Raw genomic sequence first — 14,542 nt, forward strand, 5'->3', positions numbered from 1 at the left:
GTCTTTTTAGTCTACAGTTTTGCATCTTGCATAATATTATATAATTGGAATCATACAGTATGAAGCTTCCTGACTAGCTTCTTTCATTTAGTAATATGCTCTTAAATGTTTTCTGTGTCTTTTCATAGCTTGGTAGTTGTTGTTTTGTTTTCCTTTTTTGTTTTCCTCTTAGTTAACCATTATTTTAAAAGTTTGTAATTTGTGAATGATTACCCTTTTCTCTTATGAAGAATCAGAGGTAATAGCAATTGCTAATATTTTTTCAGTGTGTACAAAGTGGTGATTAATATTCTCAGAGCTTTAGATGCATTAACTCAGATATCTAACCCTGACAAGTACCCTACAAGGTTGGTAACATTGTCATTTCCATTATACTAGTAGGGAAACTGAGGCATGAGGAGGCTTAGTCACTTGTTCAAAATTGTATAGCCTATAAGTATTGGTTCTGGGTTAGAACTTTGGTTCTAAATTCCATTCTTTTCACCTTTAAACTATACTACCATTAATCTGTAACTCAAAAAGATTTCTTAACGTTATGTGAAATGAACAGTTCTCTCACCAGAGCTTAGTAAATCTTTCATTTTAAAGATGTGTCTTTATTAACTCATTTAGCAGATGTTTTTGAGTGCACTGCCTCATTCCTGGAACTGTGTGGGACCTCGAAGCTTTTTGTTTTAGTAATGTTTGCCAGTGGGATTAGGGTTAGTACAGTTGAGTTCTCCATTTAGCTCATTGGGAAGAGAATTTCTGGCAGATACCTGCATTTTTTTTCCTGCTAATGTGTGTCAACTCATAGTAATCTACTCTTTCAAGTGTTAGAATTCTGTCAGTCCCCTTATTATCCTACCTCATTTCAATTTCAAATTATTCTCTTTTCCTTTAGAATATTCTTACAAGTTCCGTTTTAATGACGCCAGTATCAGAAGATGAAGACAATGTTCTCAAAGCATTTACAGTACCTAAAAGCAGGTCCCTGGCAAGTCCCTTGCAGGTAATTACTATTCCAGCATTGGTATCTAAAAAGTTATTCACTATAAAACTTTAAAAAACAAACAAACAAACATTTTAGATGTAGTGGAGTGATGCTTTTAAATAATTCCCAATGTCTAAAAGACTCCTAAGATTCCTTGTTGCCACTCATATGAGACTCACTGAAAATTTTTTTATTAGAGCAAGCTTCCAAGGAATGATGAAGTGAAGCATTTCTTACTGTGACTGAGACTAAGATTGTTAATCACATGTAACAGTATCTCTTTCTTCTGCTTTTAAAGGTTTTATTAAATAATTGATACAGTTTACTTTTAGTTTCAAAATTTTTACTTTTTTGTTCCCTCATTAAGCCATCAAAGCTCAGACCTTGTTTAGATTTTCAAAGAAGTTTGAAATTAGATAGCTAGAAAAGAATTACAACGTATTTGACTATCAGAATGAGAAAGTCAACTGTCAGTGTTACGTGGCTAATCTCTAGCTGAACATCTGCTCTCGGGTTTTAATATCAAAAGAGATTTCCCTTTTTCTGAAGTAGGTGTATGTTGATGAAATACAACAAATTCCAAATTAATCCTGAACCAAATGTAAATAAGAATGCAAATTTGCTCCCTTAAATTATTCACAGCGGTTCCCAACATTAAATAATACAATACCCAGTCACCTGCAGAGCCCTCCCCTTCATCCCCCCCTTGCCACACTGAGGGAAAAACCATAAACCCTGGAGCATATAGAGAACCTGGATTCGGAAGTGAAAAGTCATATTTGTCCTGTGAGGGAAGGCACCACGTGAGACGGTATGATCTGAAAGAATGTCCTGTTCCTGGATGGGCTTTCTTGTCACTGTGGTAGGCCTGCACTCTCCAAATTATGAGAATCTTAACACTCCCCCCTTGAAAGCATTTGTGATACTTCGCATTATTTTTAAGAAATGCAAATACAGCTGGAAGGGCTGTAGGCACACTTTGTGTCTTAATTCCATCAGATTGCTCTCCTTGTGGCTTCTGTCTGATCCAACTGCTTTGATGAAAGGTGACCACTGACTGGAGTGTGGGCTAGGGAAAGACGGTCCTTGAGGGGATCCAGAGTCTTTCCTGAGTCGATCAGGCCTGGGTAGAAGTGTGAAGAAGTCTCAGAATATGGCACAGAATTGGGAGATGAGGAAAAGAACAAACTCTGCATAAGGGGGGACCCAGAAAGGAGATTAGAAGAATGCAAAGGTCACCCATTACAAAATTTTACCTACAGCTGCTCCTAGATCCAGAATGAAAACGCTTTTTTTGTTTGTTTTTCTTGCTTTCTTCCTCCCTGAATTTTTTGGCCCTGGGTTTCCAGAGGATAAGGATTTGGCTAGTGCTATTAGTGCATTAATTAAGCTGTTTTATGTAATTTTGTAACCTAGGCTAGGATCTGACTTATATTTATAGTAGTAAGAAAAAGTGCATTCTGAGTGCTAAATTGCAACATGTAAATATATTTGGAGACAGTTATCATTATGAAGTTGAAAACCCCTGGTTCTTTCCCTAAAACTAAATGCTAAAGCTTTTGGCCTAACCAGATAGTGTTCAGCAAAACCTAAATCTAAACTTTTATGCAAATATAAAATATATTGAGCCAAACACAGTACAGATATCAAATATGTATTATATATAAAAATTTGGCAACAATATCAGTGTTTATAAAAATAGGTTGGCTAATTCTTACCTTAAATGTTTTAATGCTATTGAATTAACAAAATAATCAATATGGAACTTTATTATCATTATATTTTATTTAATGAAAATATTGGGTTGGCCAAAAGGTTTATTCAGGTTTTTCCATAACATATTATAAGCAAACTTCTTGGCCAACCCAATATTCCTCATCCTTGAAGCTCAGTATTAAGTAGTAGCTCTGTTTTTATTAATCTATATTTTCTAGCATATCAAATGAGTCATATTTGGTACTCTTCAGATTCTATCATTGTATACTGAGATTAAGCCACCTACATACATCAAATGGTGAAGGTAACAGTTGTCAACTCCACCCACCTAAAGAATTGACACCACAAGCTGATTTTGGAGTCAATGCTTTCATATACACTATATGGTTTTACTGATGTACACCACTCAAATATATTTTAATAACTTGCTATAATAGATAACTAATTAATTTTAAGAGTGAACGGCACCTACCAAGTATCTCCTTCATTTTGTGTCATGGAAACCTAGCTTCTAATACCATAGAAATATATGATTTCTAAAATGTTTCAAATTAGAAAATGCATCAGGTCATTCTAAATATTTAAGCATATATTGCCTATATTTCATATAAACCTGACTCAATAATATTTATATAGATTTTTAAGCAATTTGGTAATCTTTTTGTTAAAACCATTATGATCTATCATATATTTCCATTGATAATTCAATTTGACCTAATTGGACAGATTTTTCATGCATGGTACTATTGAACATATTGTGCATTTGTTAAATGACCTGGCTATTCAACTTGAGTACTTTATATAATCTAGAAACTTTATAATTTGTACCTTTAATAAATATATCAAATGTTAAATGGGATTTTATCCAAACAACCTAGACATTTTGTTAGAGTGCATTTAATTAAAACAACTAAATTTGACTCTTAAAATATTTTAAAATTCTGGTACTTCTAAAATATGAAATGTTTGTCAGTTGAATACTGCAAATGATTATCCATCTAACTGTCTAAATACATTTGCTTAGGCACAAGAAAAGTTTATTGAAGACTACACTAACAGTGCAGTTCTGTGTCCTGTCATTTCAGTGTTAATGATCCCTGGCTTAATTATACCCACAACACCTTAAATAGAGCAGTTATTGTTTTGAGGCCCCAAATATTGGGATTTTATAGTTAAGATTCTAATGCACATGTAAATGCATACGCTTATACATATGTGCCTGCATGCATGTCCGACTAGCTCACTTCAGCCATGTCCGACTCTTTGTGACCTCATGGACTGTAACCTTCCAGGCTCCTCTGTCTGTGGAATTCTCCAGGCAAGAATACTGAAGGGGGTTGCAAGGCTGTCTTCCAGGGGATCTTCCTTACCCAGGGATTGAACCTGTGTCTCTTATGTCTCTTGCATTGGCAGGAGGGTTCTTTACCACTAGCGCCACCTGGGAAGCCCTGCTTATACATGAATACATGTAATAGCTACATTTCCTTCCTCTCCATTTTCCCAAGGTGCTGTGATCTTTTAGTGGGAAATGGTATGTAGAGACCAAACTCAGGCTGCTAGATATGCCCATGTGTTATGTGGCGTATTATGTGTTATGCCACATAACACATGGGCATTAACATATGTTAATAGCTTGAGCTTTCCATGTATTCCCTAGTCCATAAGCTATAATGTTTAGAGGCAAGTATAAGCCATTATACACAAATAATGTTATATTTGTTTTTGAAATTATTTATGCTTGATCTTTTTTTAAAAGGAATTTGCAGCAGCTGCAAAATAGTATAGTTGGATTTCTTCTTCTTTTTTTTAGTTTCCTTAACTTTAAAAACAAACAGGGACAGGACTCATAATAAAAATGTTCTGAGACTTTTTTGATATTTGTGTCTTTCAGGTAGCTCAGAATATGTGAGATTTCAGAATATGTGCCATTTTCTCCATGTTGTATGGTAGTAGAGAATGGAGTCTAGAAGCTTATACAATGATCACAAATGAGGAAATAGATATTCAGCTTAGAATACTTGCAGTTTGGGATGGAAAAGGCAGGTTCACTGTGGAACCCTTCTGGATCCTGCTGTTTGAAAGTTACTCTGAAAGAGCCCAAGACTGGCATACAGACAGACAGACAGACAGACACAGACACACACACACGCACGCACGCGCCATGCACAGAACTCCCTCAGTAAGGAGAAAAGAGCTGCCTGTGCTTTCGATTTGCTTTACATTTTGAAATAAATACATTTTGCTAATAAACATTTCCTAAGGTAAACATTTTCATTGGTAGATCTGAAACTACACTTAAGTTAAAAGCCTCTGAACTTGTGTATTTTTCTCTTAAATTATAATTTTCTTTTATTCCTGTTTAAAACCCAAATGTAAAAGATGTGTTCATATGCTTTTTACTCACTCTCTTTCCTCTTTTTTGTAACCACAGAGTGACAGCCTTAAATTTTAATTTCCTGACTTGGCTTGTCTTCGCCTTACTTTTTTAAAAGTGAATTTAAGTAAATTTCTCAAGCTATTAATACTTAAACACATTTGCACAGTATCAAAGAATCTTAGAGTATTATTGCAAGCAGCTGAAACTCACTTTTCCAGTTCCATGTGCTTTGGATTGCTCCTAACTTCATATGAATTGTTTATGAATTTTTCAGTGAGGCAAACCCTTTTGCTTGATTGGCATGGCTAAGAAGTATAATGCACTAGCATGCACACAACAGGCTCTTGGGTTCTAATCCAGACTTCCCCAATTTCTAATTGCATGTTTTTAATTCATTAACTTCTTAAAAAAAATGCTCATCTGTATATTGGGGACTGTAGTTTGTCCTCCATGTGTATCATACAGGGTTGCTGTGAAGGTCAAGTGGATATAGTGTTACTTTCAAAATGACAGCACACTTACCAGTATGCATTGGTGGTACCTATTTTAGATAGTCCCTGTCCTTAGAAACGTACGCAAGGAGGCTTCACCAACAGCAGGTCCACTTGCACTGAGGTGTATTATTTCCTCTCACATGTTCTTTCTCATTCCTTCTTCCACTCTGGCAGAACTGTGTCAGTGGGTCACCAAAAGAGATTGCTGATTCAACTGATTCCTGAAAAAAAGTTAGTCAGATCTCTTCGGTATTATGGAGATCAAACAACTGATTTACTGGTCTTCTCTATTTTTCTGCTGCCCTTGTTGGCATGTCAACAGACAGAGAAACAGTCCGTCTCCGTGTGACATCGATCTTTCCAGGCATTTCTTAGTGTTGGTATGCTATTGTTGACCTGCTTCCCTGGATACCTCTGTGTTCACTTAGTTCTCCCTTGGGTCACTTTTTTTCCACTTGCCCTGGCAAGGTTTCATATAGCTGTTAGTAATATTGCAGCAGCCTGCTTTCAATATATCTTATAAAATAACTTTGCCACGTAGAGTTTTGGGATGAACTGGAAAGGCTAAATGAGTGAGGAAGGAAAGTTGAGCTCAAATTCAGAGTGCCCTACCCCAGAGAGTACAAGACCTGGATTTTTTTTGTTTGGTTGGGTTTGGTAAACACTGTGATATTGGATTTTCCTTGGGCTAACAAAGGTATAATTGCTTTAATTGGCATTTGCTTTAATCTTAATAGTTAAAACGAATACGTTACTAAGGAAAGAGGTTTTCTTCCAAAAAATTGTGACACCTGAGGTTATGTGATTAAAACTGTTGGAAAATCTATCAACAAGTAAGATGAAAAGATCCCTAGAGACACTGGGGACGAACTCCAAATTTGGAGAAAGACCATTCTTTGTAGTAATTGTTAACTTAGGTCTGGGTGGCATGTGGAAGCATGTGGATGGGGCACCCCCCAGCACCATCTGCACCTTTGATCCTTTAACTTTTAGGGCTCTTTTCTATGAAAAATTATCAGTCCTGGAGTTGGGCACATTTGATTGTTTTGGCAGCATTTATGCATAGGAAAAGTTTGATAAACTAACCTTACCTCAGTGACCCTTCGTCTCAGGTTTATTCTTGACTTTCAAGATACAACTAAAGATTTCTACATTATCTCTTATAACGAATACATTTTAAAAGATGCCTCTTTGAGAATGAGTTCTGATTTTTAGAATTTTAATTCTGTGGCTTCCATGATAGCTCAGTTGGTAAAGAATCCTCCTGCAAGGCAAGAGACCTGGGTTTGATCCCTGGTTGGAAAGATCCCCTGGAGAAGGGAAAGGCTGCCCACTCCAGTATCCTGGCCTAGAGAATTCCATGGACTGTATAGTCCATGGAGTCGCAAAGAGTCAGACACAACTGAGTGACTTTCACTTCACTTTCATTTTAAAAGTCTTTTCTATGGATAGATTAAATGGAAAAATCAAATAATTCTTAAGTCTTTTGGACACCATCTATGTCTGCTATTATTTAAAAAAATGAAACAGAGAAATGTAAAACCATCTCATAAGTTGCTTTGGTTTTACAAAATCATTCTTTTATGACTTCCACAAGTTTCTTAAGGGCTTTGTAAATTGAACAGCGCATACCCTGCCACGGCTGTTGATATCAGCAGTTATCGTGTGAAGTTGCTCTATGAATGTCACAATAGTGGTTCTTGTTTAGCGTGATGAAAAAAACCATTCATATTCTTAGTGAAAAATATGAAGATAATCTAATTCCGACAGAAAATCACCTGTGGACATGGTTTTATCTCATTTGATTTCTTCTGTTTTCTGCTGAGGATCAGAGTATTTATTTAAAGTGCTTCAGCAGGATATCCCAGTTAGAGCTCTGACAGTCTGTTTACAGTTCATCTCTGCCCAGGGGCGATCAAAGGTACATTGTGGATAAGTAAGATGACTCGCGAGCAAGAGGAGGAGGATGTGTGGCAAGATTATTAACTTTGAAATGAATTAGGGTCTAGTGACATGTCTGCAACAGCACCATGGGTTAGTCATTTAACAAGGATTCATGTGCAGAAATTCTTACCAATTCTTTAGTGTAAGTGAAACTAACATTTAAGGAGAGGGAATAAGGAGGATGCACAAGGATCTATTTGACAGTATTAAAAAAAAAAAATCCTTCTAGCATGAAGACATTTAATCTTCCTTTGTCAAAACTATTCTGTCTGCTTGAAAAGTTGGCCTAGGACCCCAAGGCTTCAAGGTAAGGAGGGAGAAAGAAATCGCAAGAAGGGGCAGCTGCCCTTTTGGGTGGTGGACTTCAACATTTCTTTTCTTACCCAGTACTTGACCTTCTGCTCTTACTTTGCTTTCGTGAAGTAGGTTTGTGATTGCTCTGACCAGTTTTTCCATTCATGGTTGCAAAAAGTATTAGCTTTATACTTTCATGATGCAGAAAAGGAGCTGTCCACTGAATGTGCTCGCCTTTTTGTTCCGGTCTGTTTTTCTTGCACAGAGTGGGTACTGTGTCCTGGTGTCTGTCTACACTGGGAGATTTAGGTGTTGCAAGTCATCTTGTCTGCTCTAGGCTATGAGCCTCAGGACTTAGGTGCCCCTGAAATGCTCTGCTTTCTGAAATTTGGATATTTCAGTTAACTTGATTTATTTCTTCATAAATTTCATCTCTACTTGGGAGAGGCTGATTGAATTTTTTTCAAAAAATTAATTTAAAATATAGGGTACATTCTTTGTATTGATCTTGTTTTAAATATCTGGTCCTGGAGGAAGAGCCAAACATGAATAAAATGATGAGCCATCTGGGAGATCCAACAAAACACGACATTCAAGTTGAAAATGTACTAGGGGGTGATAATTGTATTAGATTTTCCTGAACAGACATTGGGAATTCTGAATTAAGTATCAGATTGTCAAAGGTCAGAACTTGACTTTTACTAAGAGACATTGTAAAAGCAAGCATGTTGTTATTTAGTCGCTAAGTCATATCCAACTCTTTGCCAGCCCATGGATTGTAGCCTGCCAGGCTTCTCTGTCCACTGGATTTCCCAGGCAAGAATATTAGAGTGGGTTGCCATTTCCGTCTACAGGGGATCTTCCCAACCCAAGGATTGAACCCATGTCTCCTGCATTGGCAGGCAGATTCTTTACCATGCAGCCAACCTGGAAAGTCTAAAAGCAAGCATAAGATTCTTTTAATATGGTACTTTAAGATACTTAATTTCATTTAATGTAGAAACTTATTCTGTATTAATTGAAGCATAGCTAAGTAGAAAAATTTTTAGCTAGAGAAAAACATGAACAATCCTTTCTTCCTTGCTCCTCACTTTTACCTCCATTTTCACTTTTATTCTCCTTTCCCTCTCATTTGTTTGTCTGTATTCTTTCAAAAGGGACTTCCCTGTAGCTCAAATGGTAAAGAATCTGCCTGTGAGGGAGGAGACCAGGGTTCAGTCCCTGGGTTGGGAAGTTCCTCTGGAGAAGGGAATGGCAATCCACTCCAGTATTCTTGCCTGGAGAGTTCCATGGACAGAGAAGCCTGGCGGGCTACAGTCTGTGGGGTCACAAAGAGTCAGACACGACTGAGTGACTAATACAACAACAACAACATTCTTTCAAAACATACATTTTTGAGTTTTGTGTGTATCTTTATTTTATGTTTACATATAAGATTAGTATATTAAAATATTCTGCATCATTTTTAGTCATCTGATTTTATGATCAATGTTCTTTGTTCTGTGTACATCATCGATTCTAAGCCCTGCATAATACTCATGGTGGATAGCCATCATCTTTAATTATTCACTCTCAAATGGTAGTCATTATATGTCATGTTGTTATTTTATGTCACATTGTCATATGTTATGATGTCACATTGTTGTTATATGTCACATTATCATATATGTTCTATGCGTGTCACTACAAACACAAGCTCAATAATTACAATGATTCCATTAAATTTTATTTTGTTAATTGGGTTTCTTGTGTCATTTTGGTGTTCCAGTACTGCACTGAAAAATGTTAGCAACAACATGTGAGCAGTCAGCTAAACTAAAATATGGGATTTGAATGGACAGATTTACACCAGAGAGATATGTATATTTAATCCACTTCCTTCAAACTCGAGTTCCTTGTTGTTTAGTCACTAAGTCATGTCCGACTCTTTGCAGCCCCACTGACTGCAGCACACCAGGCTCCTCTGTCCTTCACTGTCTCCTGGAGTTTGCTCAAATTCATGTCCATTGAGTCAGTGATGCTATCTAACCATCTCATCCTCTGTTGCCCGCTTCTTTTGCCTTCGGTCTTTCCTAGCATCAGGGTCTTTTCCAATGAGTCAAACTACAGAAACACCATTTATTCAGAACTGTATCATAGAATGCTTAAATTACCCTGGTGATTTTATTTAGAAAACATTAAATGTGACTCAGTATCAGAAGTCAGTTCAGAACAGATGTCATCTTTGTCCTGTCGTTTTGTGATTCACAGTTACAGGAAAATATTATGATAATCAGTCTTGCTTATGTAGTATTTCAAGTTATGTATTCAGCCTCTGAGCCTTGAGAGTAAACATGTGTAAACTTGGATGGTGCCTTTATGTTGGCAGTGAGGTGGCACAACAGATTGGGCAGAAACTGGGAAATCTAGTTTGTGTCCTGTGAAAGTTTACAAGTTAGAAACATGGCACTGTAAATCTTATGTCGCTGAAACTTTGTTCCAGACCCTAGGCAAAGAAGTCCCATCACCATACAAATACCATGTTCATTCAGAATTATCCTACCTCTCTGTTAAATAGTCTGATGACTTTAACACCTCCTCTCAGTGTTTCTTCCTGCATTCCCTGCTGACCAGACCACACAATTCCCACTCATAAGAACTCTAAAGGAAACAGCAACTTATACTCATTAGAGCCTGGATTCGCATTCCTACTTCATCACTTCTTAGCTGGATGACTTTAAGGATGTTGCCTAAGTTCTCTCTTCCTGGAAAATTGCCTGCTCTGTAAAACAGATGTAATGAGCCTTACCTAATCCACAGGTGTTTTTGAGAATTAAATGAGATGATACATGCAAAATACTTAGAAACATGAGTGGTACTCATGTTTAATCCACTTATTCCTTCGTCTCCGTCTCCCAGTCCCTCCCACAAGCAATGTACAAATTGCAGCTTCCTGACTCTTTCATGTTATTTTGCCACCTGGGTTATCCTCTTCACCACCTGTCGATCTCAATCCCGCCTATTCATGCCCTTTGCCTAGAGCATGGCCCTGGCTGTTCCTTGGCGTCCTATCTCCTCTTCATCTGGCTGTGGCACCACAGACCTTTCATCTGCCTGTCATCACTTCACTGGTGTCAGGTGTTTGTTTTGTCTCTTAAGCAGGGGTCTCTACCTCCGGGATCTCGTGCTTGATGACCTCAGGTGGAGCTGTTGTAATAATAGAAGTAAAGTGCACATTAAATGTTATGCGCTTGAATTATCCCTAAACCATCCCCCCGCCCATGGTCCATGGAAAATTGTCTTCCACGAAACCAATCCCTGGTGCCAAAAAGGCTAGGGACCACTGTCCTGAGGGACACTTGAGGCTCTAAAGAGCAGAGGGCTTTCTTTTCTTATTCTTCTGTCCATGAGACACATCCCACTTGGATATAAATACTAGGAATAGCTGCGCTTTTTCTAAACCACACTTTTGAGCTTATAGACAGCAAATCTTACAACTGCTTATGTTTCTGTTTCCCTCTTTGGATTGACTGCTAGAGAGCTCAGAGTTAGTTTTGAGATTTACATCTTGGTGCATTTTGGTTCATGGCAAGTATTTTGAATCGAAATCGCACCTCATCTTTGTATTGTTTATTTTTTCCACATTTCTTGGTGACCTACCCTTATCTATGTTTTAAATTCTGTTCATTTATATTCATTTTGTAAGCATCTTCAATACTCTTGGGAGCTAAGTAGGGCAAACTTAATGCTGTAAAGAGCAGGCCTTGTACAAATATTACATATTTTGGTTTGAAGCAACATGGAGGGCAGGTGGCTTCCTTGGTGGCTCAGCAGTAAAGAATCTGCCTAGGATGCAGGAGACGCAGAATCTGCCTAGGATGCAGGAGACGCAGGAGACCGGGGTTAGATCCCTAGGTCGGAAAGATCCTCTGGAGGAGGAAATGGCAATCCACTACAGTATTCTTGCTGGAAAAGTCCCATGGATAGAGGACCCCTGTGGGCTACAGTCCATGGGGTGAAAAGGAGTCGGACATGACTAAACACTCACGCATGGAGGGCAGGTAGGAGCTGGGGCTAGGCAGAAGACAGACACAGGTTCAAAACCATTCCACAACTTCCCCATAGATTGGCTTTGGGCAAGTTTTCTGCACTTTCTGAGTCTCCATTTCCTGCTCAATTAAAGAGAGAATGAACCCCCACCCAGGGTGGCTGTGCTGTGTAAATGAGATCATATGTGTGAAGAATCTGGATCCGGATGCTGCCTGTGAGATATTAGTTCCATCCTGTATCTTTCAATGCATCTTTAAAAAGTAAGCTATTCTAATAAATAGATATTAATTAATTGGTATTGATCAATATCCATTTTAGTTGATACATTTAAATGTTCATAACTAAATTTAAATGTAATTAACTTGATTAAAAATATGTACAATGTTTAGTAAGTGTTGATCAATTCTAGCACCTATGGGAGCTTATTCAGTGGGCAGCTCAAGTACTCACCAGTTTGCTCAAAGAGTAAATGCCCACAGCTCACCTTAGGTATGTGGGGGACTGGACTCATTCCTGTCTTCAAGTCTGTAAAATCTGCTAATAGACAAAAGGCACTCAAACATGAAGATACAGCTGGATCTTATCATACTGCTTGGAGTGGGTTTTCTCTCTTCACGACAAACAATTTCTGATAATTAATATCACTTAAGAATGCTGAATTCCTGGTTATCAGAGTGAAGGTTTTCTCTGACAAAGGCTCCCCTGTGTCTCCTGCTTGCTGTCTGGAGGTCAGCATTTTTTTCTGCTGGGCCAGGTGGGGTTGGGAGTCCACCCGTGGGCTAAAGCGTGTGCTTCCCGGTCTGACCTTGCCCTTACCCTCTCTCTCCCCTCCCCTGTTAGCCTTGTAACGGTGCCTGGGAATCTGCATCCTGTGGGAAGACAGACGATCAGATGACAGCTTCCGGTCAGTCTCGGAAATATGTGAATGCCTTCTCAACCCGGACTCTGGTCATGTGAGACGTTTGCAGACAAGCATTATGGTTTTCAGAACACTTCAAGTTGACTTGGGATATAGCATTCCTCTACATGAGACTTTTCATGAATGGGAGAAGAGCCTATTTTTGTTGTGGTACAACAGTTGAGAGCAGCACCAAGTGCATTTAGGTGGGTGAAATCGTATGAGATTTCACCCAACTAAACGGATTTTTTAAAAAATTAATGTTTAACAGTTTTACCTAAATTATTAGGTCATGGTTTGTAGTCAGGGGTTAAGTATCTTAAGGCAGATTTTTAAAAAAAAAAACATAAAATGATTTATCTGTATTTTAAGAGGATCCAACAGACCAGTATTTTTTCTGTGATAAGGTTTTTGAAATTTAACACACAAAAAGGTACTCCAATATTTCACTTTTTTCAATCACTAAACACAATGCATTATTATAAATGTTGGCTTCACACCGTGGAATAAGTAATCGATATTGTAAATGCTCATTTATGGTCAATAACATTGGAGGTACGTTTATTGTACCAAACCATTTTATGAGAGTTTTTTTGTTGTTGTTAGCTTGCTTTAAAAATTATTACTGTATGAAATAGTTTTATAAAAAATTATATTTTTATTCAGTAATTTAATTTTGTACATGCCAAATGAAAAAAAAATGTGTTTTGCTGCTATGGACTTAGCCTGTAGACATGCTGCTAGTATCAGAAGGGCTGTAGTGCTTGGGAGGGAGAGAAAAGAAACTTGGTGTTAGGTAATTGACTATGCACTAGTATTGTCAAACTTTTTTATTTTATATATATATATATATATACATATATATATATACTTTTTTCCTTTTGTAATACATTGGAAAACTTATTTGGGAGACTTTGCATTTGTGGTTGTTTCTTGTTTTTTTTTTTTTTTGTTCTTGTTGGTTTATAAGAGGATGCATTGCACTTCTTTATTGGGAGATCTGTGTTGTTGATGTCCTGTGTTTTGTTTTGAGTTCAGCCTGACTGTTCTTTAATTCAGGGCTTATGTGTTAATCAGCATTCCCCCAAGTCCTTAACTATATGGTCTCAGAACTGCCACACAAAACCTACGTGTTTGCAGCTGGAGTCCATAGCCAGTTGCTGCCTTAAGAACCTTTGGTGCAAGATGGCTGGTACTGAACTTTTGATATGACAGTGTACTTACTGCCTTGTAGTGAAATAAAGCTGTGCCCTTATTTTACTTACTTTTGACTTCTGTCTTACTTTTGATTGTGGACAGTAGTTACACTTTTAGGAAAATGAAGTGAACGCAGAGCACTTTCCTCTGTTAATAATTGGCATACCCTCTGAACTTGAAGAATTCAAGAATTGTAACTTTGGAGAAAGAACAGGCAAGCCAAGTTAGTTCACAGATAATCATGTGCAGAATGACAGCTAGGAGGAATCTTCCAGAATCTAGTTCAGAATCTTCTAGAATCAGTCAAGGTTCCAGAAGCATTTAAATTGGGATAAGGCAAAGAGAGTTCATTTACAAAGGTACCAATACCATGGATGTGGGCAGTGGGTAGGAGGACAGCAAGGGTAGGGCCTGCACACAAATGCAGGCCTGAAGGATGATGTCATGTGGGGGGGAGAGTCACGGAAAACAGGAGCCCTTTTTAAAAAATGTATTACTTATTTATTTGGCCATATCACATGGCATGTGGTATCTTGGTTCCCCAACCAGAGATCAAACCCAGGCCCTTGGCAGTGAAAAAACAAAGTCCTAACCACTGGACCACCAGGGAATTTCTGTAA

At 37.8% G+C, this 14,542-nt stretch overlaps 1 protein-coding gene across 5 annotated transcripts in view; it reads left to right on the forward strand.

The window, feature by feature from the left end:
- Positions 1 to 13,989, forward strand: part of MYB (MYB proto-oncogene, transcription factor) — a 35,598-nt gene extending 21,609 nt beyond the window's left edge. For 4 of the 5 annotated variants that reach the window (XM_019967473.2, XM_019967475.2, XM_019967474.2 and 1 more), the window contains 2 exons: positions 884 to 991; positions 12,668 to 13,989. In XM_019967473.2, the coding sequence (XP_019823032.1) occupies positions 884 to 991; positions 12,668 to 12,784 (225 nt within the window). In that variant the 3' untranslated portion in view covers positions 12,785 to 13,989. Of the gene's footprint in view, positions 1 to 883; positions 992 to 11,960; positions 12,088 to 12,667 lie in introns of all 5 variants that reach the window. The other variant, XR_011568501.1, reaches the window with a different exon arrangement.
- Positions 13,990 to 14,542: the final 553 nt, after the last annotated feature.

Source organism: Bos indicus, chromosome 9 (assembly GCF_029378745.1).
Source record: "Bos indicus isolate NIAB-ARS_2022 breed Sahiwal x Tharparkar chromosome 9, NIAB-ARS_B.indTharparkar_mat_pri_1.0, whole genome shotgun sequence".
Lineage (NCBI taxonomy): Eukaryota > Metazoa > Chordata > Mammalia > Artiodactyla > Bovidae > Bos > Bos indicus.